The sequence below is a fragment of the Venturia canescens genome, chromosome 11 (assembly GCF_019457755.1).
Source record: "Venturia canescens isolate UGA chromosome 11, ASM1945775v1, whole genome shotgun sequence".
Classification (NCBI taxonomy): domain Eukaryota; kingdom Metazoa; phylum Arthropoda; class Insecta; order Hymenoptera; family Ichneumonidae; genus Venturia; species Venturia canescens.
In genome coordinates this window covers 10,079,569-10,105,658 of record NC_057431.1, presented here as the reverse complement: position 1 = coordinate 10,105,658, position 26,090 = coordinate 10,079,569, and the positions used below count along the sequence as shown (strand labels likewise).

At 43.2% G+C, this 26,090-nt stretch overlaps 1 protein-coding gene across 8 annotated transcripts in view; it reads right to left on the bottom strand.

The window, feature by feature from the left end:
* Positions 1–26,090, bottom strand: part of tou (toutatis) — a 74,556-nt gene that overhangs the window by 21,847 nt on the left and 26,619 nt on the right. For 3 of the 8 annotated variants that reach the window (XM_043432004.1, XM_043432010.1, XM_043432006.1), the window contains exons 3-14: positions 19,347–19,404; positions 16,715–16,868; positions 11,138–11,368; positions 10,588–10,773; positions 9,901–10,075; positions 9,767–9,790; positions 8,869–9,392; positions 8,366–8,745; positions 6,399–6,713; positions 6,014–6,288; positions 5,593–5,674; positions 958–1,605 (exon numbers count right to left, since the gene is read on the bottom strand). In XM_043432004.1, coding sequence (XP_043287939.1) covers positions 958–1,605; positions 5,593–5,674; positions 6,014–6,288; positions 6,399–6,713; positions 8,366–8,745; positions 8,869–9,392; positions 9,767–9,790; positions 9,901–10,075; positions 10,588–10,773; positions 11,138–11,368; positions 16,715–16,859 — 2,985 coding nt within the window. In that variant the 5' untranslated portion in view covers positions 16,860–16,868; positions 19,347–19,404. The remainder of the gene's footprint in view (positions 1–957; positions 1,606–5,592; positions 5,675–6,013; positions 6,289–6,398; positions 6,714–8,365; positions 8,746–8,868; positions 9,393–9,766; positions 9,791–9,900; positions 10,076–10,587; positions 10,774–11,137; positions 11,369–16,714; positions 16,869–19,346; positions 19,405–26,090) is intronic. The other 5 variants (XM_043432011.1, XM_043432012.1, XM_043432008.1 and 2 more) reach the window with 4 other exon arrangements.

Sequence of the window (26,090 nt, the reverse complement as noted above, 5' to 3'; positions counted from 1 at the left end):
TGAAAAAATTCAGCAAAACATTTGGAAAGTTATATATGAACTACAATTATCAACAATAATATATCCCAAAAGTTATTAATAAATTGTTTAAATAAATGATTTTTTAACAATTTTACAGTAAACCCTTGTTTTTTTTACGAATCGAATGTGCGCATTTTGCTGAATGCTCATGATTTTTTTTCAGAATTTTCGTGGATTTTTGAAATTCTCTCTTTAAAATTTTTCAAGTCGCTCTATTTGTGCATTTTTGATCCAGTAACCTTGAGACTTTTCAAAACTGTTGGTAAATATGTCTTCCAAAACATATCCAAAATTCAAATTTTTCAAAACTTTTATCAAAATTTTATCAAGAAATTTCAAAAATCGAGGAAAATTCTGAAAAAATTCCTGAGCATTTGGAAAAATGCACACATTTGATTTCCTAAAAAAAAACAATAAGTCACCGCAAAATTATTGAATAATCAATTGTTCAAAAAATGTTTAATTAACCTTCGGGCAATATTATTATTGATAATCGTTGTTCATAGCTTTCCAAATGTTGTTGAATTTCTCAAGATTTTTATTGCATAACGAAGTACGGAAATTCCGATCAGATATAATTTTTGGTCGAGCTATCGATCCAATAGTACCTCAAGCGAATGAACGAAAGCACGAGTAGTCTCGAGCCTCCGGAAGCAAGTTACTAAGAGAATAATTCCGAGGCAAAAGTGTGTCGGAGGACCAGGAACCGGTGGACGTTAAGGGGGTTGCGATCGAGAGTGAGAAATTGGAGGAGAAATCTGTAACAGTGTCGATAAGCGTCTGGGGTGTATTTGGTAGGTGATTTCTGACGGTCGTACGATCAGAATTTGGCGAGTGAGATCGTGGGGCAAGAGAGGGTGGTGTCGGGGTATCGTTTTGGGGGTATTTTGAGGGTGGTGTCTCAGGGGGTGGGGGTTGTTGGTGGCGTCATCTTACCTCCAGCAGTTCCTGATTTTGCGTTTGGGTCTGAGCCTGCTGGATGTTGTTCTCCACGAGAAGTTGTTCTTGTTCTTGGCTGGGTAAAATAGCGTTGATATTGGCGAGGTTGATCGGAGGGTTGGCGGCGACGGCGACGGCGACGGCGTTCGCGTTGACGGAAGCGTCGACCGGAAGGTTGGAGTTTGGCTTCGGCCCGGAACTCGATATTTGGCCGGCGGTTCCGCCGGAGGAATTAGCGACATTGGAGGGTGGCGAGGCCGACGGCGGCGTGGGCAAAGTGATCGTGACGATGGTGGGCGTGACTAGTGGGACGATCGGCGGGACCAGGCTCGGGGCGACGTTCGTACCGATCGCGTTGACCGGCAGGCCCGTCGGGAGACTCGATTTTTTCACGTTTTGCTGTCCAGGGATCGCTGCTCCTGGTACCTCTCCGCCGGCTTCCGGCGCCCCCATACTTTCCGGTGTTTGCATGATGTCCCGGTTCCTCCAGCTCTCGGCGATGCTCACGCGGTTCTTCCAGATGGTCGCAACTGTGCTGCTCGCCAAGCCCAACTCCCGGGCAACGTCGCTCTTGCTCTTGCCTCTCTCGATCTCCTGAATAATCTTCATCTTCTGCTTGATCGTGAATGCCAGCCTCTTTCGACCCTGCGTCAGTTTCGCTCGTTTTTTTCTCGGTTTTTCTTTCTCTTTTATCGTTTTCATGGGGCTTTTCCATTCTGTATTTCAGCTACTCAAGAAGGGCCAGTTTTCTCGTGTTTGTGTTGTTTTAATTTCCCTCTTTTTCAATTAATCTACGATCTTTTAATTTTACGATTTCTTCGAGTTTCTCTACCTCAGCCCCCTCGAACCCTGCCCTTTCGTGCCCCTTCAACGCGCTTTTTTCGACGCGATCGTTCGCCACTGGCCCCCCACTTTTTCCCTCCCTCAATCTCTCTCCAGAAAATGATGAGTTTTTTCAAAAGTTTCGTTAAAATCGTCAACTTTCTTCGACCTTTTGAAAGGGACGGAAGCGACGAATGTTCGCTCGCTCGCTTCTCGTCTTTCTTCGTCGAAAAATGAGTTTTAAGGCCTTAGGCCACTCTAGAGGCCGAAAAAAAAAGGCTTTTTGGAAATTTTTTTTCAGAAATACTACAAATTAAATCGAGATAACGGAAACGTGATTTTATTATTCATATCAGTGACTGCTTACAATAATTTTTTTGAAACGATTTAGTGCAAAATGGCGGCTGTGCAGCGTTTTTGCGATGGCTCAACTTTTCAAGTTGGCCGGACTCATAACTCAGGCAATTTTCAACCGATTAACTTGAAATTTTCAGAATATCTTGAAAAATACATTGTCTATGGAAGTACGTAGGATTTTTTTTTTTTTATATTGCGTAGTTCATTCGTTATTAACAATTATCTGAAAATTCTTCGGTTCTCAAGTTTCTCAAGATCTGCACTTTCCACTTTAGAAGGGCGCCATTTGGCCAAAAATCAGTATATCGCAAAAATCCTACGTACTTCCATAGACAATGTATTATTCAAGATATTTTCAAAATTTCAAGTTAATCGGTTGAAAATTGCCGGAGTTATGAGTCCGGCCAACTTGAAAAGTTGAGCCATCGCAAAAACGCTGCACAGCAGCCATTTTGCACTAAATCGTTTAAAAAAAATTATTGTAAGCAGTCACTGATATGAATAATAAAATCACGTTTCCGTTATCTCGATTTAATTTGTAGTATTTCTGAAAAAAAATTCCCAAAAAGCCTATTTTTTTCGGCCTCTAGAGCGGCCTAAGGCCTCAACATCGATTTTGACTTTAAGGTTTAATTCTGTTGAGAGCGCTGAGATAAAATGTCTCCGGAAGTGAGAAAAACTCGAAATTGGCGATTTCGGAAGAAGAGAGAGGGAGAGAGAAGAAAGAGAGGGCGCTGGCACGACTTAAGGGGTCATTAGCAAGTAACGAAAGCGAGTTGGACGGAGCCGAGTGCAGTTTCTCCCGTTAATTTGGCACCCAGACACACACACGCCACGCGAGCACCCGCACACAGAAAGAAACAAAAAACAGATGGACGTTCGTCCGAAAGACACTGACGTTGGACTTTTCGGAGCTTCTACGCTCTGCCGTCGAATGGAAAGTGACCTGGCGAGATTTCCCTTCTCGATTGGCTCTCGTCTTCGTATAGCGTTGAATTTAAACGTAGTGAACGGTAAATCACCGAAAATCATGAAATTTGGAGGAAAACAAGAGGAAAAATGCAGCTTGCCAAAAGCCTCGAAACTTACGAAGCGACGAGTTTCAATGAAAAATAATAAAAATCCCATTATTATGTGTATTTTAGTGAATTATTTATTTCCATTTTCGACGATTGAATTCAAGAATTTTGCAACAAACACTCGTCCGATATTTCCTTTTTTCATTTTCGTCTCGAGATTTCGTGGATTTTCATTGTTTTATCGATCAATGAAAATTCCGTACTTCGGGGATCACCGTTGCTTTCTGGTTTCGGTGCTTCTGGCACGTGGCTTTTGGCAAGTTTATACGACGCGTCACCGGCCAAGCCCCTTCCCAGGACATGCTAGTATTTCGAGGTGCAATATTCTAGAAAAAAACATCGAGGCTTAACGACCGTCAAATTAAATCGGGCGAATCCGATTTTTTTTTGCTATTCAACAGGTGAAATTATCTCAAACTAATAACCGAGCTATTTCTAATGCTTTTTCGACAACAAGTTCCACAATATTTCATACAAAATAGCTCGACCGATAAACCGAAGAATTCAACCAAGTCTAACCTCCAAAATTCACAGAAAAAACTAGTTTTTTCCTCGAAATAAACAAGTCCAAAGTACTCCAATAAAAAGTAACAAAAAAACGTGTACTCGAAGCTATAAATTGAGCTAAATTCAAAACTAAAATTTTCATTTCAAAACTGGCCAGGCAAGACTGATTTTTATCAGTAAAGAAAAAGTTCCTCTCGAGTGGCCACCGAGTCAGAAGGAACGCTCGAGTCTAAACCAGTTTAACCCAAAAACCAAAAATCCTCTATAACGAAAACAATTTCATTCGTAATAAGATGATCTAGGAGGATCTAAATCCGTCCAAAAACGAGGTATGGCCGGCCGACAGAAACGAGTATCTATAAAATGAGATGCATACTCAGCACACATTTTAGTTAGACGACAACTTTGGCTATAGAATATAACAAACAGAGGGTGGTTTCGGGCATTACGGTTGGAATGGGGCTTTGTGGTCGAGGTGGGCTGATAAGAGGCGAAAATGCACGAAAAAATATTCGGGGGGGGGGGGGGGGGGGGGGGGGATGAAAAAGACGAAAATTTGTCAAAATAATCGAGCGAGAAGAACAAAAATTGGCAAAAAAATGGAATTTAAAAAAATTTGGGGAAAAAGAAAAAAGTGGGGGGGTGTTTTGAGGTGGAGTAATAAATAAATAAACGGGGAGGACATGCTGGGCTCTCCTGTCACTATCGCTAGCATTTTTCATCAGGAAATCTCGAGTGCTGCAATTTTTTTTCTCCTTTAAATCCATTCTTTTGCTCCTCACTTACTTTTTTCAGCGGAATTATGTGAAAAAAGGTAGAAAAAAAATCAACAAGAGAGAGAGAGAGAGAGAGAGTGAGTGAGAAAGAGAGAGAAAAAAGAGGGCGGAGGGGATGGGAAGTGGAGACGTGATGGCTCGTGAATTCATGTGCGAGTTAAAAATTAATATATATTTATATATGAAACATTTGTACGGGAAATCGACAGCCATTGTCACTTTCACATTACTCAAAGCGAGTTCGAAACGTCTAAAGCCTCGCTCGAAGTTGTTTTTCAACTCGTCTGCACAATCGTCCAAATGCTCGAGTTCTAAACGTCCCTGATCACGTCGAACTTGCCAAAGAAAAAATGATAAATTCGAAGAAAAAATCTCTCGAGCTCCGAACGAAGCTTCGTTGAAAACACTCAATTTCGGAGAGTCGAACTCCCTGTTTCCGGGCCCCCAAAACCATCCGGAAACAGTGGCAGTAAAGACGTAACAAAATATCTGAAGTAGTGGTCGAAAAAAAGCGAGCACGAATCGCAGAGGGAAAATTTCGAGAAACGTCAAAGTGACGAATGGCTGTCGATTTCGGAGGTGGAAAGAGCGCCATATATATTTTATATACATAATTATATGACGTTTTATTAAACGTTAAAAAGGAGATGAATAGTTAAATATAAAAAGTTTTACGTACATATAATATATATATGAAAATATGATATTATACATAAGTAACAAATGTGATTAATAATTTGAAGAAAAAAAAAATGTTTGTATATATAAAAAGTAAGAAAAATTTTCTTTTTTCTGGTTTTAAATACGATACACACAGAGAACATGCGACACGCACGGCAGTGGACAAAATACAAAATGGCAATTATCCCAAAATAGAAAAGAGAAGTATTGTGAACACGTAAATTTATTCGATAATAATTGGAGAATAAAAACGGTGTGATTTTCATATTTTTCGTGTTGGTTTTAGCACACAGACACACGTGAATTTAAAATTCCATTTCTCGTATTGCTGTCGTTTTTGTGTTTTTTATCTGTTATCGTTCCTCCTCCTACTTTTGTCTTATTTTTTTTTAATTCTTCGAGTCACTCACCTCGAGAAGCTGCTGATTTCTCAACTCACGTTCTCTCCTCACCGCCTCCTGACGCTCCGTCTTTTCTTGCTCCTTTATTAATCTGTTGGAAAAGGCAAAATGGGAGGTTTAATATTTGTTTTTTTTTTTTTTATAAAATGAAAGGATTTTCCATTTTTTTCGGTCTTGATGGACTGTTTTTGAAAATTTGATATTTCGGGTACGAGTTTTATGCTTGACTCCCACTGCAATTATTTTTGTATCGATTTTTCCCAGGTTTTGAATTTGATTCGATTTTTTAATAAAATTTTTGTCATTTTCGTTGTTCCTTTTGACATAAAATATTGGAAATTCGTATTTTTTCGCAACTTAAAGGAGGTTCAACGATCGATTATTCAGTTTTCAATTGATAAATGGGCTTGAGGGAGCAGACTTTTCTGACCTCGCTTGTTCTTTGTGTCTCTGAGCTTCTTCCTTGGCAAGTTTTTTCGCATAAGCGAGTTTGTCTCTCTCGTATTGATTGTTGGGCCTGGCGTCCCTGAAGCCGCCGGCTGCTCTGAGCTCGTCGAGCCTTCTCGCAACTTCCTGAGATCCGAGCCTGACGAATTCAGCCTCAGCGAAGCCCATCGTTGGCTGAAGGAATTCGCCCACTAACGATCTCGAGGAGAAGGAAAAATTGGCGGTTGTCAACTCCGCTGGATTTTGTTGCTCGAGAAACTGCCGAAAGATAACAAAGAATGAACATTTTTTTCATCCGAATGTGAAAACTATTTTTTTGCAAATAATAATTCGCTGCCGAAAAATGGTTTGTTCGGTTGATAAATTACCTTCAAAAGGTCAGGACTGCTTCTGAAAGTTTTGCCGCAAGGACTGTAATAGGAAACGTCGCCTTTAATGACACCTGTTTTTCCAAGCCCCTTAATAACGGTCTCTCTTTTCCATCCCCGTTCCAAGGGCACCTGAAGGTCTTTTTCGCTGGGATTAAGTTTTCTTCTTTTCGCGCTGGGCGTGCCCTCGGCGTTGTCCTCGTCGGTGTCGGTCACGACGTCCGTGTTGCTTCCGCTTTCGCTCGTCACGTCCATGTTGCTCTCCTCGCCGGAAGCCTCCAACAGTTTATTCTTCATTTTCTCCTGCAACGAGCGCTACGTTTTGGGAAGCGTCATTTTCTTTATATTTTTTTTCGTTTAAAAAATCATAAAATTAAACAGAGAAAATATGAAATTTTGTGATGGAACGTGAAAAAAAGTGAAAAATAACGAATCTTGATTAAAATTGTCAAAAAATTCGTGACGAAATGACGGAAAAAAAGAAAAGTAATGGCGAACTTGTCAGTCTTTACTAATTCGTTTCGTAAAAAAATGAGGTTTTTGGTAATTGAATTGTTAATTGAGAAATAAAGTGGAGAAGGAAAAATGCACGAAAACCAAAAAACACGAACCACCGACGAATTCGCCGTGGAAGGAATACTTTTCCGGCTTCTCTGGGAAGCCAACATTCGTGCGGGAATTAACGGAGACTCTGACGCGTACGAAGATTAATTGCAGCGAGGGAAAAATGTCGACGAGGGAACACGCAGAAAAAACAACTCGAAGGCGGAGAAAAACAATTGAGAAGAAAAACAAAAGACGTCGGAATAGACTTTTAGAGGGAGTGATCGAAAATCGATTGAAATTTGGGCTTCTAACATGGAAATTGTTGGACTTTTCAATGCTCGATTTGTGATAAGAAATTTTTTTGGATTTTGCTCCGGATTATTTGTAGCCAAAATGACACTTTGGGGCTCAGCTCGTGAGAGAAAAATTCGCGGACGAAAATATTCAATTTTTCGACTCGAATCGAAAGAAGGGGTGGGGATCAAATATGTTGGAATTACTAAAATTTCGAACAGCTAAAATCTCGAGTTTATAAACTTCGAATGATAATACGGAGACGGATAGATTCGACTAGAGCCTTCAATGCCGAAAATAAATAAAACAGAAACTGCAAGTTTCTAAGCACGTTTACTTACATCGAAAATAGAATTTAACAATCGCCCATGGGACGATAACTAAAATATCGATTTTTCGAAAATTCGACTATCACTCTTTCGATTCGTAAATTACTACGGTCAGCGATACTGTGAAAATTCACAATTTTGAAAATATAATAACGAATGACCAAATATTACTGAGTTTGAAATACTGAAACACCAAAAAGTCGAAAAGTCAAAATAGCGAAACGTTAGAAAGTCGATCGATCAAAATAAAGAAATGCAGCGGAGCTCGAAATACACGCGTCTCACTCACTCACTTACTCAGACCGGTGATCTCCAATTTGAAACATCGCCATTTTGACTTTCGCCTTTTCGAGCTATCGCTATTCCGCATATCCAAGTTTTATAGGCTCGAAAAATTCACTTTCGATTTTTTCCTACTCTATATTCTGGCCTGTCCGTAAAACAATAACTCTCCATTTTGAATTGGAAAATATGAACTTTTGACATTCGGATGGTCTGTTAAAATTGCACTCGAAATGAAAACTATTGAAATATACATTTTCGGGTAAATACGAATTCAGAGAAGAAATTTTTGATTAAACACGCAATCTGCTGAATAGTCGCGATCGGGAATAAGAATTTCGAATTACTTATTTTTCTCCAAACTGATATGACAACTTAAAAAATTTGAAAATATCGACCGTTATACAATTGAGTTATTCGACATATTGAACCCCACCCGAAAGAAGCGATTTTTTCGAAATTTGTTTTCCTTAGACTTAGCCTCCGGACTGGTTTGCGATATTCCGTTTTGTTTACCTGGTTCTTTTCATCGATTTGGCCGGTCGCTGAGGCGTGGAGTTGGGCGGCGAGTATGTTCGATCTCAGTAAAGATACTTGATGAGACAAGGGGGCGTTAGGATCGAGTGTCGGTGTTGGTTTTATGCCGAGAGCCCTGCTCTGGGCGAGCAGCGAGGCGACAGTATTTTTCTTGGGTTTCGAGACCCCGCGACCGAGATTTCTCGGTCTGCCATCTTTGTGATGGGTGGTCGTGCTCTCGCTCTCCTCGCTTCCGCTGCTCGGCCTTTGGGGCGAATCGGCCGCAGCGAAAAGCTGTGCGAGCGAGGGACTCGGCGAGGCTGGCACAGCGACCGAATTTTGGGGAACTCTTCTCGGTTTTGGACCAGGTTTTCTTCGGGCTGAGAACAAAAAACAAGAAAAAAAAAATAAAAAGCATTTTTTTAAATCGAATTCTCACTATTTTAGGAAAATTTCTTTAAAACGAAGAAAAAATTGGAGAGAAAATTTATCTTTGGACTCACAAGTTCTGTCGGAAGCGAGTAAAGAGTGGCTGAGATTGCTCAGTTGGCTGAGAGGCTGACTGCCAGGAATGGGCGAATTGCTGCTGGTAGACGCCGGCTTAAGGGACAAATTGAGTGGGGCGTCGGAGTCATTGGCATTGATATTGGCGTTGGTAGTGTTGCAAGTAGTGTAAATTGGCGGTGCCGAAAGTACAGAGCCATTAGTAGAATGGGCAGGCAATTTGATGACCTCAACGCGATCGATCGATTCCCTGTAATCGTTAACCTCGCTCTGCAAACCGGAAGTACGATTGTACTTTCTCGGCTCGATCATCATCGAGGTCGTTGTGGTGTTTGTCTGGTGCGCGCTCATCGTCTGTATCGGCGGCGCGTGGACACTCACGTTCGGCGAATCCAACGATATCGTTTTTTTACGCCCACGATTTGTTGTCCCGGGGATTTTCGGTCCTACTATGCTCGAGGTGTACTTAATTATTTCCGTGTCCGGTGGCAAGCGTACGCCGCCCAATATGCTGCTCGGATCACTGCAAATTTAAATGCACATTATTTTCACTTTATCCGCCTCGAAACTCGAATTCATAGAACTAAAGTAAACGGTTGATTTTTAAAATGATTGAAAAAACGAAAAAATTCATGGAAAGAAAGAGTTTTATTGATTATTTAAATGAAAATGCTCAATTTACGTTGTCAATGAAAAATCAAAATTCTCAGAATCAACATTTCGACCAGAGGCCACATGGAAGAGTCTAATTTTTTTAAATAATCGTGAATAAGGAGTCTCAGACGAAATTTGTCTGCAAAGAACTAATATAAATATCATTTTGGCTAAAAAATTTCATTCAGAAATGAAAATTGGAAGAAAAACTGATGTCGCGATTGAAATCAAGTAATTCATCACCTTCCTTCCTTAGGAGGGCTGGTGCTGGACGAGAGCATGTAAAAAACGTGAATTTCAGAATAATTCAAAGTCAAGATGGTTCGTTGCGAGAATGATTGAAGGAAACGAAGCTTCAACTTGGAAATTTTCTTTACCTGACGACATTTTGCGATTGTGAGGTTGGCGTGTTGCAACTGCTACTCGCCGAGGTACTGTGATGAGTTGACGATGTGATGGGGGCTTGACTGACGGCCAAACTCCCTGTGTGACTACTCGGGGGTCCCGAATTACTACTGCTCGCTGACGTCTTATGACTTTTGCTTGACTTAGCTGTAAAATTCAAAATTTCATTAGGTTAATCACGAAAAAACTGTTATTCGAAGATTCACCATCGGTTTTTTGACAAACGAAACATTTTTTGTGGCTCAATCCCAGAACGATGTAACACAATCGAATAATCAAATTTTATTGGGATTTAAAATTGAAGAAAAATTTTCATATTTTCCAACCTCTTCACAAAGAGTCGCTCGAAGCAGAACCAAAATTCCAAATTCTACTCATTTTTTCAAAGTTAAATTAGAAAATTAATAAAATACTAAATTTTCGAGGAATTTTGAAGCAAGAATCTTTGAATGGATTCTCGATATCGTTTCTGATAAAAAAAACCAACTGAATAAAGTTCGGTGCTCGTTCATTTTTCATTGATCGCGATCACTAACGATTAAGGGGGCAGAAAGTTGCAAAAATGACAATGTTACCGTCGAAATAGCGTCGTAGATGAGAAAAACGAGGTGAAAAAGAGAATGAATAAAGCACGAGTCGATCGAGCTCGAAACACTTACACTTACTGGACTTGTGGGACGAATGGGACGGTGGATTAAGTAACGAAGCGGGATAGGGTGGTAAAAGGCTTTCGGCACCAGGCGGAAAGCCCGGCAATCCAGCAGCCCCCTGTATCCTCGCGAGATAGTCCTGGGCAGCTAAATGCGAGGCCATTGTCCACCATGCTGCACTGGCCGGATTTATTCCTGAATGAAAAAAAAAAGAAAAGAAAAATCAATAAATTTAAAAAATGCAAATAAGTGAGTTAAAATTAGATTCAAATTTTGCAGAGATCAAAATCAATCCACTCGCTCTCAAATTCATTTTTCAAATATTAAAATTGGATGAAAATCATTGAAATTTTCGAACACGAAAAATCTCATTGAGTCGCCTCATGAATTGAATAAACCATGCGCGTCATCGCCAGATTTTTAAACGAAAAGATTAAATTAAACATTTCAATAAAAAAAGCTTAAAAAATTCGAGATTTTCGACACTTTTATTATTTCAAATAAAAAAAAAAGGTCGCAGCACGATCAATAATGATAATGACAATCGAACAACGATCACCTAAACTAGCAGCTTGACTGGCAGCAACACTGAGAGTGCCGAGGCTCCCATGGGTGTATGGTGGGGGTGGTGGTGGTGCAGAAGTTGGTGTGTGACCACCAAAACCCGGCGCCGTACCTCCCCGGCCCAATATCGCATACGCTGAGGGCAAGTGATGAGCACTGAGGCCATAACCTCCTGGCATGCCACCGAAAATAGAGGACGCTGCACTGTCACCTCTTGGCCAATAAGCTGTAACGAGAAGGGAGAGAGAAAAACAAAATTAATCAAGTATTGTTACTTTTTCGGTTGAATTGATTTTTTTTTATTTTTATTAATAAGATTTTAGTAATTTAACTCTAAAATAAAGGTGATTAAATAGTTTTTGTTGATTTTAATCGACGAGATGAGAATCCAAACGAAAATGAAGTTTTTGACCGCTTAAACGAACTTTTTCGAGTTTTCGTAAAAATTCAAAATTGATTTAGTCATTTTTTTTGTGTAATTAAATTAATTTGTGTAATTCTGTGTAATTTTTGTGTAATTAAAGAGAAGAGAGAGAGAGGAAAACAAAATTAATCAAGTATTGTTACTTTTTCGGTTAAATTGATTTTTTAAAATTTTTATTAACAAGATTTTAGTAATTTAATTCTAAAATAAAGGTGATTAATTAGTTTTTGTTGATTTTAATCGACGAGATGAGAATCCAAACGAAAATGAAGTTTTTGACCGCTTAAACGAACTTTTTCGAGTTTGCGTACAAATTCAAAATTGATTTAGTCATTTTTTTTTGTGTAATTAAATTAATTTGCGTAATTCTGTGTAATTTTTGTGTATTTAACGAGAAGAGAGAGAGAGAGAGAAAAACAAAATTAATCAAGTATTGTTACTTTTTCGGTTAAATTGATTTTTTTTTATTTTTATTAACAAGATTTTAGTAATTTAACTCTAAAATAAAGGTGATTAATTAGTTTTTGTTGATTTTAATCGACGAGATGAGAATCCAAACGAAAATGAAGTTTTTGAACGCTTAAACGAACTTTTTCGAGTTTGCGTACAAATTCAAAATTGATTTAGTCATTTTTTTTGTGTAATTAAATTAATTTGTGTAATTCTGTGTAATTTTTGTGTAATTAAAGAGAAGAGAGAGAGAGAGAAAAACAAAATTAATCAAGTATTGTTACTTTTTCGGTTAAATTGATTTTTTTTAATTTTTATTAACAAGATTTTAGTAATTTAATTCTAAAATAAAGGTGATTAATTAGTTTTTGTTGATTTTAATCGACGAGATGAGAATCCAAATGAAAATGAAGTTTTTGACCGCTTAAACGAACTTTTTCGAGTTTGCGTACAAATTCAAAATCGATTTAGTCATTTTTTTGTGTAATTAATCGATTCGGCTACGGTATTTGTTGCCAGTAATTTTTCACTGGTCCATTAACGACTTGAGCTAGCTTCGATTTACGCGTGCCCTATTTACCGCAACGTGCTCACTCTTCCGACTATTTCCTCCCACGAGCAGGACCGAGTTCAAACCCGATATATAGGTTACTTGCACGTTTTGACCGGGGGAGAAACTGCCCCGCAATGTATGCACGTGTACGTGTATTGAACAAGGGGGATTGTCGATGACGACGAGTATACGATGAACTCGGGTTCGAAACATATGGGAAAAAAAACGGTCATCCGTACACTGACCCTGCCCGATTTTCTACATGAAAATATACGAACGCTTACTTTTATCTCGTGCCTTTGTACAGGTTGTTTTAAATAGCGAGGTGAGCATCGTGTTATTCGATGGAGAAAGAAATTCTGAGTGAAAAAGTTCTTTGGCATTTTTTGATAGGATTGATTGGTGAGGAGTTATTGAATGTTTAAAGTTCGACCAATGAGAAGCGTGGGATGTGATAGCGTCGGTAGGCGGAGTCTGACGCGATTGGGCTAACGTTGGGCGTCGATAACGCCTGAGGAAATGGCGGGATTGAAAAACTTCCAAATACTTATTTATTCGGATTTAAGTCGCGAATACAATAGCGGAGTTGGAAATTCGATTTTTAAGGTAGTTTGACCATCCTATGTATTTTTATCCTTCGTCTTGAATACTGCACAGCGGACTTGGCCAAATTTGTTTCGCGTACGCTAAAACGAGTTGCTCCGCTCTCTTCGGAGACGTGCAAGAAGAAAATAGCTCGGTGAAGACGTGTAAGACCAACGCGGGGCGAGTCCGAGGCACACACGTGTTTGCGGGTAAAGAGACTCGAGCAAAAAAGAACATCGGAAAGCCGAGAATATTCCTCGGGCTCCAGGAAACGAGGGGCTCAACGAGAACAAGGGGTAAGCGCCTTTTTCTTTGTGCGAGACCTCATTAAAAAAATATTGCTGGCTCTTTGTTTGAGGACACGGCGAGGAGAGGAACTTCGATATTCTTTTTGTCCTTGCGGGGAGCTCACGATAAATGAATAATTAAAAGAAGTACGAGCTTAACGAGCATGGGTGAAAATATGGAACTCGAATTAAGGGAAGCGGCATAAGAACTTCGATCAGACTCTCCTCGAAGACGCGCGCATTCTTCTATTACGAGTTAAGTTTAGTGCGGGTAGAGCAGAGGCGGAGGAAAAAAGGTCTGCTGTAGAGCCCCACGATTCTGGCGTTACTCCAAATCGGTTTAATTTCGTTTACACTAGGAAGTGTCGTCGTGCGTTTTCCCTGCAGAGTGCCAGTGGCAGTTGGTGGCTCGAAACTCCGGGGCAAGTTGCAGAAATACACGTGTGAGAGATGACAAAAGTTCGAGGACGCAAAGACGTCAATTTTTCATTCGTAATCGATCATTTTATTGGGCATGTTTGCCGAAAGGAAAAAGCCCCAGCTCAAATATACTTTGTTAATCATATTGCAGCCACAAAAAGATCCGAAATGTGTGCCAAATGCGATAGCAGATTGGGAGACTGCTGCAGCAGATTTGGGAACGATGATGTGTCGTCCAATACGCCAGAAGAGGTGGGGGGGGGGGGGGCTACGTTGGATTCAAGAGGTAATCAATAAATATCCAGAACCAGGTAGAAGCGGGGGGGAGTGAGCTTTCTCTCTGTCTCATCATGGCTCTCCCCCTTTGCCTGCGTCCGATGTTTGTCCCGAGGATCTCTCCGAGTCTCTATGTTGGCTGAATCCTCTTTAGCGCAGGTTTGCCTCGAATTTATTTGCGAGTAAAATGTCACCGGGACTTTATTCAGTTACAGGATGTTCCAGATTTAATAGCCAATTACGTGGATTTCGTCCGGGACCGGATTACGGACGGCAAAGATCGATCCCCAATTGGAAATGGCGAATCCACGAAGTTTATCGGTAATTCTGGCGAAACGGTGGGAGATAGAGCAAAAATGGTTGGGACCGATTCGGTAGAGCATCAAATTTCCAACAAAAAAGTATGATGCGCCATTTCGCTATCTTCAATAGCTTAGGCCCAAGAACACTTGGAACGCTATTAATTCGCAGAGCGCTTTCGACGTCATCTTTCAATCTACTCTCAAAGCCAAACTACTCGACGTACAGAAATAGTGGTCGAGTACTTTTTTGTGGGAAATTTTATTCTCTAAAAGATTGGTCCCATGCACCGTAGCATTATCTCGCACGGTTTCGACGACATTCCCCATATAACAGCCGGATTGGTCAACTTCAACGATCAACTCGTTCAAGGCCCTAGACAGCGGAGCTTGCATCGTAGACCATTAAACCTGGGACGTCCTGTAGGTGACGTTGACCCGGGAGTGGGCTAGCAACGGAGGAAGGAAGGACAGTGAACGACAAAAGTGGAGATAGAATATAAGAGGGTTGTTTCTGGATGTGGGAGTAGGAGCAGGGGTTGCGAAACATGCTGCATGGGATGTGCATCTCCGAGCAGCGCGCAGGCATATACGCTGACTAGGAACTGAAAGGTGAACCCTTAAAGCAAGAGTAAGTGAGACGGATGGAGGCGACGAGATAAATTTCTCTGGGGATGCGAGAAAGATGGCGGCAAAGGCCGAGGGGTAGGAGCGCTTCGGAGGCTACGTTGGGTCTCAAATGATGCCTCGTGAGCGCACTACAGCAATCCTGCACTGTTGCGAATGCTTGCCGAACACATTCACGTTTCTCTACCGCACCCTCGGATCTACAACATTCGTGTGTTTCTCTATAAGCGCGGTGGTGTGTTCACGTTGGGTTGGGTGGCATGAGCAATGGCGATACCCGGAGCGCTTCATCGCCAAATGGATGTCGCGATGGCAAAGCATAGTTGAGTTTGTTACCATCCGAGTAAAGATGTGTGTGTGTGTGTGCGAATGCAGGTTTCGTGGATAAACAGGCACATAAACATACACGGGGGATTGTCCATGCTTTACACGCCGTTCGTGGTGACCCCCTCATTGTTGTAAGTTTGCAGCAAAGTTTTGCGGGTGTAATGATGGACGACAGTTGGGAACGAATGCGGTATGAGAATGGATTCAGCTTCCAGGCCTTTTCAGGTACCGGAAGCTGAAGGAACAGGCAAGAAGGGTGCAGGGAGAAAAGAGGAACAAGGAGAGTTTTGTACTGGAGAAATTTGCGGAACTGATTTTCCTGCCGGAAATTGTTCGGCGGTGTCGTCTGAGCACTCGTCCCAAACGGTTTTGCTGGATTATGCTTTCCCTAACTGGGAGATCACTTTTTCTCGGATATCTCACGACCGATGAACTCTACGGGGAAAATGGTCAGGACCATATTGGTAGAGAATAAAAATCCCTACAACATTTATTCGAAGCTTTTTTCTGTACAATCGTAAAGTTTATAACTACAGCGCGTCAAAGTTCTCGTCGTGATCTCGCCTCGTTTTCTATGTTACTTTACTCCACACGATTGGACATTTTTAAATGGATAAACCAGTCAAAAGTTTCCTGACCACCGGCCAACTCCCGAGGATTCCCGCGAGTCCGAGTGACCACTTTAATGATAGGACTTGATGATTCCAGTAGACGTTCAAGTATCCTGGCCTTTGCTAGAGTTCGAATAGCAAAATTGGTTTCGGCTCGAGATTAGCTATAAGTCCAACCAAGTCGGACCAAAGATCGAGAAGATTAATTAAGTTTGGTTTTAACTCAGGCACTGCGGTAGCGGACCACAGAAGACCTTAACAAAGTTTCCAAGAAGATCACGCGATCTGCTAATCTCTCCAAGTCCAGTATGGATTTTTGGATCCGTTATTCGGTAGAGCCACCGCTTGGCTGTAGGTGTATCCTCGCAGCACAGTATCCACCGAGTGGGAAATTTTATTACTGTCACTATTGATTCCCTGCAGGAATAACAGATGTGTCGAAAGCAGCAGCAGCAGCTACGTGTCCTCTTTCGAATGCCGTATAACCGTGGGGCGTATAAAAAAGTTACGAAGAGACGTAACACGAAATTGAACTGAAAAGAAAAGTCCTCGAATTCGAAACGTCCCGGAAGATGATTTTTCATCTTCCTGGAGTCGAAAAGACTTTTCGGTTGTTTCCACCACCCTCTGATAAGATCTTGACCAATTTTTAATTCACAGTTCGCTGAGAATGGTGAAAAGAACTTTTTTATATTTGGTACGAAGATACTTACCACCAAAAAGGGCGCTGGGGTCGAGAAGAGGGTTCGCCTGGTCGGCTTGAAGTTTTTCGGAGGCGGAGGTGGCTCCTCCTCCCGTCACCGTAGCCGTGTTCTCGCCACCACCACCTCCGCTCGACGCGGAGTTCTCCTTCTCCATGCCAGTCTCCTGTAACGAATTAACAAGTAACGCGTGTATAAAAATGATGCTTGCAGGAGCTCATTAGTTGGCTAAATATCGGCTAATGCGTTGTTGGAATTTAGGCTTTTTGGGGAACCCAAAGTTCGAATGGTCCATTGCGGAAGTAGGATGCAAAGCCAACGGTAATTGGTGGAGTTTCATTTTTAATGAAAAATCGAGAGATACTTTGAAGAAAGGATTTAAGTGCATTAATAAAGCCCCGAATTTTCCAGGCCGCAGTTCCGCATTATCGCCTTTTTATTTCGTCTCTCTCTCTCTTTTTCCTTCGTCATTCGATCCAGCGCTGGGTTTTCATGGCTTTCAGTTGGACCGGGGGAGCGAAGTTTACGCCTCTCGGTGAATTCGCGAGGAAAGCTCTCGGTTCGAAAGAGAGAAGGGCATAGAGCTTACACTTGGATAGAAGGGGGAGAAAATGGAACGTGGACGAGAGGGAGGAAAGGAGAAGGTGACAGAGAAGCAAGCGAGCACGGAGGCAAACCAGAAGAGCAGGAAAACCAACTGGAGTGACAGAATGAGAGAGAAAATACCGAATCCAGAGAAAGAGAGGAAGAGCCGGAGGGAGGGAGGGGGGGGGGGCGGGTGAAGATAGATATAAACATGCAATCTTGAGTGCTGCGAGGCCATCGATTTCTCATCCGCCATTATGTACGACGACCGAAAAATAAAAAGAGCGTGTCAGAGGTGAAAAGAAGACTAGAAAATTTCAAATTTACAGTTACGGGTGTGTTTATTCAAGGGGAATGTGAAAAAAGTCGTTCTTGATGAAAGAAACATTGAAAAATTTAGTATTCCCTTCCCGTTTTGTTCCGTCGTCGGTTTCCCGTGCTAAAAATTTTCCATCTCCTTTCAAATCCTTAGTTTCTCAAGAGCTGCTGCGCGGATATTCCACAATTCCGTTGTTGTTTTGCCCAGTCGATGGTAAAATACTTTGACTTTGGAGTGAGCAGGGCTGCAGTTGGACACGCCATTTTTCGTGCGGCAATTCCAACTAGGCTTACTGGCAATAAGGAAGAAGATGAAAACACGCATGAGGACAATGGCAAGATAAGGGAGGGGGAGAACGAGCCGAGGGAAAAGTGGAAATGGCAATGTGAGAAGGTCCGGAAGGAGAAAAGTTAGTGAACGCAGGTGGAAGATAAAAAACTGAAACAATGTACGAAGGTAAAAGATGAACAAGGCGAAATGGAGATAGAAATAAAAAGGTGGAAAATAAGAGAAAGAGAATAAGCGCGGGACAAATATAGTGAAGGAAGTGGGGGGGGGGGGGGGGAGGAGGCTGGATACCTGGAAATGGGAACTCTCTCTGGCAATCCTCGAGTTTTCACAAGGCGAAAAAGGTGGAGGGGGGCTGTAGGGAAAAAGCACGATCGAGGGGTGCGGAAGTGCAGTAAGAGAGAAAGAGATAAAGGAATATGTGGTGGTGGTGGTGGAGACGTTGTAGATGAGAGAAATAGGGAAGAGAGAATAGTGAGATACACGTGATCGTAGGTGGAAGGGAGAAGGAGGAGGAGGATTTGACCGGAGGTAAAAGGAAGGACGAGGGGAGGAGGAGAAGCAATCAATACAGAACCAGCAGAGCAAAAGCATCCTCCGCTTCTCTCTAACCGGCACGAGCGCGACCCTTCTCTTTCGTGCTCTTTTTCTCTCCCTTTTCCTATTTTTGCTCAATGTACAGAGGGACTCTTGAGTCGCATCTAAGATTCATGGATTTGATAAATCGCTTAATTCTGAAGCGATAAGTCTTGAGGGACTTTTCTGTAGGACGCAGCGTTACCGAGATATCAGTGAATTAGTGGCAGCCAATCAGGCGCTTTACGGAGGAAGCGCTCCTCCCACTTCTACGTCGGAGTGCAGCGCATTGGCTGAATCTCTCGTTAATTGATATTTCGACAAGCGTTCGCAGTAGAAGAGAATGTTTGGTAACGTTTCGTTTTAGAATTTCACGATCTATAATAATCCCTTAAATTTCCCCTCTACATATTTTATTGTCAATTAGAAAAATTACATTTGTGGAGCTCCAAAAAGTTTCGTTTGATTCGTTCAAGTGGATCCCAAGTCATCTCAGCTGGACACCTCCGAAACATATTTTCGTTGGAAAGTTTACGAAGAAATAAAAGAGACAAAATGAGAATCGAGGATTTTAGGAGCCACGAGAAAGAGTTAACTATAGAAATCTCGTAAAAATCCCCAGAGAGTCAATTTCACCAACAACATGCTGCTACATTCGTGAACAACGTTGAAAAGTGCACTTTGAAATAATAGTTCAAACTACAGCTGAAATAATAGTCGAAAGTACAACGAATTCAACTCTGCGCAAAATTGGCCAATAAACGTAACGGTTAGCATCTATAATAACACACGCTTAGCATCAATTCCGAGTAATTATGAAGCCCTAAAAATCGGATGAAGCAAATTGTTGAAACTTTATTGGAAAATAGTACTCACAATTAGTTACGTAGCCTTAGCTCATAGTGGATCCTGACACCACGTAACCCCATCACACCTGGAACGAAAAAATAAACAACTTCCGTTAACTCCTGGTGGTAAAAATAAGTATCGAGCTCCTCCTCGTGCTTTTTCCAACCAAATGTTGAAGCCTGGGCAGAGCTGTAGTTGGCAGAAACCGATGAATGAAAAGTTTCCAGGGTTTTATTGATAATAAAAGTGTGGAGAGACCTTGGAGCTCATTCAGGTCGCAGTGAGCCGACGATTGTATGGATTTTGAGTTGAAAAATTTTTCAGAGTTGAATTCCCTCCGATGGATCACACGTGTCTTTATCCACGGTAAATAAAACATTGCACGGGTTTTCTCTCCCGAATACGAAGGGAGAAAGGCTGGGACAATTTTATTTTCACACGAGTTCTCTTTCTCTCTCGCGACGTTGCAGAGTTTCGAACAAGCGCCTGCAAGGCCTTTGGACAAACGATGCTAACGTGTGCGTGGATGTTTTTTACTCGGCGCTCATTCGATGAAGACACACACACACACACACACACACACATAAATCTTGAGGCGCATACGTGTGCTGAGATATATCTGGGTCAACCTGGTTGCGTGCGATCGAGTTTCGTCGCCGTATTCTTTCTCACCTCGCGGTTCTCTCTCAACAGCAGCTGCAATTGCAGTCCATACGCCGTTTGCGCTTATAAGTAAAAGCCAGCGCGCGAGTTGCAATTAACCGCGGGGAGAGACTTGCGATTCTCAACAGTCAGTGAATCGTCACTCCTGTCGGTTAAATATGGTAGTCGATGACGTTAGCCACGTGGGCTCGAATACATCGTTGCAACGAAAAGGATCTTTAACGAGCAAAAGCACTTCGGCTTGTGGCCGAGTTAACGAGGGGCACGGAGAAGCCCCCAGCTAATTTCCAGACATTTCGTTCGAGTCCTAAAGGGACTCTGCAAAAGACGATCTCACATGGAGGATGTTGATTAGGAAAATAAGCGAGCTGAGCAAGGCCGAACGAAATAGAAGGCGACGTGACACTTGCGACGAGAGGACATTCGGCTCAGGTGCCATTAAAGGAGTCCGATTGGCTTCGGGCGCTTCCTAGAACGTTTGGCTATTCCTCGGAGAGGAAGCTGTCGATGACGAAGGATCGGACAAACAAAGTTGAACCCGGTGAGCCTAGAGGAAGGTCTTGTTCGACGAGAAAACGCTGCTTGCGGTTTCGGATCCTTGAAACTGACACTTCGAGGAAGGAAAGACATCGCGGATGCCCGCGTCTCGTTGGCACACGCTCCGCGCTCGGTGATGTTCGGATCCCCGTTCTTGCGGGGCAGAGCTAAACTTGTATAGCGAAACTTGGAAGATCGTCTCGGACACGCAGCAAAAGTGTTGCTCGTGATACGAGAGCGAGATCGGCTCGGCTCGCTCGCAGACCAGTGCGGAATGCTTCGTCGGGGGGCGAGGCAAAGAGCGCAATAAGAGAGAGAAAGAGGGAACGAAAGAGCGAGAAAGAAGCTACCAGCTACTCTGGTTCTCCTGTGGCCCGGAGGAGACATTCCAGCAAGGTCGCGTACGTCGCACACGTCGCTTCCTCTTCGTCTTCTTTTTCCTCGCTCACCACCACCTTGCCTCCCTCAGTGGCATCGACTCTCGTATGTGGCGGGCATATACATGAGCTCCAGCACCAGCAGGGGGGTTGGATCTCGTGTAACGTTGCTCAAAAGAGAGACGAAGATGGAGAGAGCGACGAGGAGAAGCCTCTTGATGGTACGTGATGCGCCAACGAGGCAGAACGCAGCGATGAAGGCCTCCGTTCTCGCAGACCGGCGAAAAATAAATTCTTTCGAGTTGCCGTCCCGAAGAGGCGGAGGGAGAGGAGGCAAGAGGGCGAGAGAGCAGGAGAGAGTTACCGATGCTCTTCGGTGGCTGGTTCAAGATCGAAACTATTCGCGATGGACCGTGAGGGGACTGAACCTCGGCTGTTCTAAATTAGTAGTAGCGAGGCAGCGCGCTTATCGATTCGGCGACTCGGTCTCAGGGCATTAAATAACCGCGCATCAACGGCCAATGGAGAAACGCGAAGGCGAAAACGAGAATAATCAATAATCGTTCTTGAGTCGTTTCTTCCCCGCGGTGGAGAATTATTTCCGATTGAGAGCCGGCGAGACTCGAATGGCACTTTCCCAGAAGGGCAAGTAGCCTCGGAAATTCGGCGAGTCGCGGGCAAGAAAAAGGAAGCATCGCAGCGTCTCGTTGCGAGAAACGCCAACGCGCTTCTTCCCGACGCGTCTCGCTCGCTCCGTCTCCTCGGCCGAGCCAACCAGGCAGAATCTCTTTGCTATTCTAATCTCGCCCGCTCGCGCTCCCTTTCGGACAGATCCCACGAGCATCCAGCCTCGAAGTAACGCCGTAAAAACTCATGGGGAGTGAGCGCAGTGCCGCCGCTCCGGGGAGGGCAAACAAGAGCAGGCGAGAGCCACTGCCGAGTATAAATGTACGCGTGAACCTGAGTAAAAAGGAGTTACAGAACTCTCGGCAAAGTACTCGGCTGGGACGATGCCGAGTCCAAGAGATCTGAGATAGCGGCGGTCCCCCCCCCCCCGGCAGCAGCGCCGAGCGCGCGCACCTATTGTTGAGAATGCGTGGACGACGAATGATGTCATCGTTCACGACGGAAAAGAGGTGATTACTCGATCAGCTCGACGAGTCGAGATAAAGCGCGTGTCAAAAAAAGCCAGCATTAAACAGCAGGTTCGCTCAAAGTGTGCTGATATTTCCGAAAGCAACTAAAACGGTCTCGGAGTCATTAGATTTCGCACAACTTCCAAGAGTTCCGGTGATAAATCGTCGAGGAGCTTCGACATTCGAACATTAGTTGGATTTTTGGTCCAGCTTTGGTTTGGATATCGTCGAGCCTAAATCTGGGAGGCTCAGCAAGCACGAAAGCCTCGATGGGATCGCGAGCCAGTTACTTGGGAAGCAAAGACTGTTGAAGAGGCCTGGACCAGTTATGACGATTCGGTCCTCCGGAGCTCTGTTCGCCGGTGGATGCGACGCCATGTATTTACGGATCGAAGAGAAGGTAGCCGGGGCGGAGTAAAACGAAAATTCGTTGATATCACGTTTGGTAATACAATACAGCATCGTTGCTCTTCTCCCTCGCCCCCTTAATCTCCCGGCGTCTCTCTTTTTCTCTCAATCTGGTTCGAGCCAATAGTATCCATGGCGACAACGATCGCCGAGCGACCGCGAGAGTCCTTCTCGTTTGCCCTCTCTTTCTGACGTATTGTCCTGCATGCAATCGAACAAAGAGTTTGCCGAGGTGCACACACACATCGAGTGGGAGAAGGACGGCGTCACTGCTCGGGCGTCACGTATATTTATGTGCGTCCTCGCGATGGACACGTGCAGCCTCCATCCACTGCGAGGAATATATGTGGCGATTTTTTTAGAGCAGCGACGTTATGCTGCTCAACGGGGGATTACGCGACGAAGGAGTCTTCATCGCGTCAGATCGCTCGCCAATGATGGTTTCTCGGGGCGCTCTATTCGCCCATGCTGCCCAAAGCCTGCCCGACTAACCTGCTTTCCATCATCTTTCAACTTATCTCGAGTTTCCTCCACGGGGAGAGCTGCTGCCTGCAGGAAAATGGTCCCTAACCGGTGGCACAGCAGCGACGGACGACGCTCAAGTTTCCAACGTTGGAGTCCAACGAAATGAACGAAAAAAACGTTTGTAATTCACCAATTTTTTACTTAACGAATCGTTGCGGTGCAGCTTGAAAAACTACGAATCGCAAATTTGACCGGGAACACAAAATAGAAGAATTACTGGAATTATTGGAGAGTTTTTTTCGATCTTTCGCTGGACTCGAACGTTGGAAACTTCAGCGTCATCAGCGACGGGTCTTTCGACGTATCTTGAAGAAATGAAGAAGGCAAGAACGAAGCGGATGTAAGTATACAGTTGTACGGCCGCGTACGGACGACGTATATAGGTAAAGCAACGTCGGTATCCTCATGGGCGTTCAAACTGAGATCAATAAAGCACTCCTTGGTGGACTCGCGGCTATACACGCGCCTGTACGAGAGCTTGGGCCAAGCAACCCCCTTCAGCGAGGCCCGCACTCGCCCCTTGGATCCGTCGCTCTCTTCCTCTTTGACGGATCTTGCCGTCCTCGTTTATTATAGCAACTCGGAGTATACGACACATAAACACGTATCACCTCGATGTCGCGTTCGTTTCCATTCCTCTGGCTCGTCAGTCCCTGACCAACCTTCCCGGCACCAACTACTACCTCGCCCCTAAGCCGCCTCCCACTCCGCCGCTTTCTACCAATTCCCTCCACGTGCATCCACGCTCGTGACGAATCCCCCTTTCCATCGTGCTGCCCTCCGACCCCTGGCCACCACCCGATTACGTATACACTCGTGACGAAAAGCAACCACCACCCCGATCGAGGCAGCAACGTCGAGCTAGCTTCGCTCTCGCAAAACTCACTTCTCTCTCTCGTTTCGTATCCGTCCGTAGATAGGAGCGAGGAATGCCTGCATGAGCCACCGCGAGGCTGATTCTGTGTGATCGGTAAATGATCATTTCACGAAGCATCTCGTCTGTATGAGTCGAAAACTAGTTTTCAGGGATGCTTCTTCGGAGGATGCGAGTTATTTTTAGCAACGGCAGTTTTGTCCAGCCGCGTTGCATCATCGACGTCGAGTCAATTGTTTATTTGGAAATGAGCGAAATGGGAGACAAGCCTGGACGAAGCTTTCGTGAAAAGACTTGTGAAGAAAAGAGTGAGAAGGCCTCGTTCGATAAACGACGGAACTGCGCGTCCTACGAGTTCCCCCATTTTGCGTTGCTTCGTTTCCTTGCTCGGTCAGAACAACGACCCCTCGTGGGCCAACTCGTACGACGCTTTCACATGGAGCCTGCCATCAAATCTCGTAGCATGAACTTATGGAAGCGTAACAAGCTTGGAACAGCCTGCGGATTATTCTTCAATCTTTTATTTCGCTCCTACTCCAAGGATAAAGGCCACTTTTGTTTTGGGGACACTGCGTCACGGCGCAGTCGAGCTTCCCTAAGTGCAATTTACGAATCTCATTCAAGCAGAAAACATCCGAGCGAGAGAGCCTTGAGGAATACCTGGCCGATTTTATCGCCTCAACATTTCCATAAACCAGGCCAAAATCACCTCAAAGTTAGGCCTCGCGGCCCGAGTACTGACTCAACTGCAAACTAAGACTTTTTTCGTTTGTCAGTATTGTGAGAAAGTGTGCAAGACAAGAACGGGCAAGAGCGGCGGAGGCACGCAGCACTCATCAGCTTAGCCGTTCGGCCGGACCCGCTCCTTTTTCATTCCTCCTTCTCCTTCTTCTTCTTCCTCTTCTTTTTCTTGCTTTGTCTTTCCTTCGTTCCAAGCATCTCGTTCCTCAGGTATACCGGGGCTTTTAACGACTCGAGCGAATCGAGTATACGACGCGGCGCGCACACACAGGCGGTACCGTATTACGACGAAAGGGGTAAGGGAGAGTCGTTATAACCATCACGCGAGATACGTGCAGGGGAGACCGGGGCAAAACGGAGTACGTCAAAAATTGTCGCTTTTTTTTTCATTCTTGCAATTATTTTTATTTTTTCGGCCAAGATCATTCAATTCTTAAGGATGTATGTAAAAAATATCGACGTGTCAAACTCCATGAATTTGAAATATTTAAGAGTTGATAACGTTGCATCGATTAAAAATAAGAAAAAGGTACTTAGCTGATGATTAAAAAGAAATATTTAAGAATAGGGTATTACACCTTTTTTTGAAAACTGTTTTAAAATAATCCTGTAATCGTAATAAACCAGTAGAATTTTTATTTCAATTTTATGAGACCGAAAACTGTCTTGAAAACTATTTTTTATTTATGATTTTCAATTTTCGCGCGGAAACGCTAGCCGCCATGTTTTTTCGGTTTGTGACGTCACTCCGTTAGTAAACAATACTATTGCGAAGAACCAAGTAATAAGATTTGTAAAAATAATGAGTTATAGTGGTATATAATTGGTGTCTCGTGCCTGAATGCGATAATACAAGTGTAAAAATGCCACAAAAATTGTGGATTCATCGCCACCATCAACATATTCATCATTGGTAGATTTGTACTATCTGCTTTCACAAAACCGTTTTCCATAATGCGATTTTAATAAAATGAATGATAAAAGTCCACAAACGTGAATAATAACTTGTAAAATTTCAAAATAACACAGAGCGCACGATAAGAATCTAGATTGTTTACTATCGGAGTGACGTCACGTTGGAATCCAATATGGCGGATGGCGTTTTCGACATTTGAAAAACAGTTGAAAAAAGACGATTTTTAAAATTGAATTATAAAATTTACATTGCATTTTTATGAATAAATATTGACGTTTCTCGTTTACTTTTTACGAAATCTATCATAATCATGCATTTTTATATATTTTTTTACATGGTGTAAAATACCCTATTAAAGCCGCATTTAACTCCGTGTCATTTGTACCGGAAGTTGACAAAATCGAACTAAAATGATAAAAAAAAAGTATATGAATCGTTGTCAACGCACGGCCAAAAAAAAAGATTTTTAGAAACTTCAAACTTTTATCGATTTTTTCACGCAAAAAAAGACCACTGTTTCCGATGTCGTTGTGGAGATATTTGGGGTTAACTTTTGACGTTTCAGCGACGTTCTGTAGTTAGTACGTCCGCCAT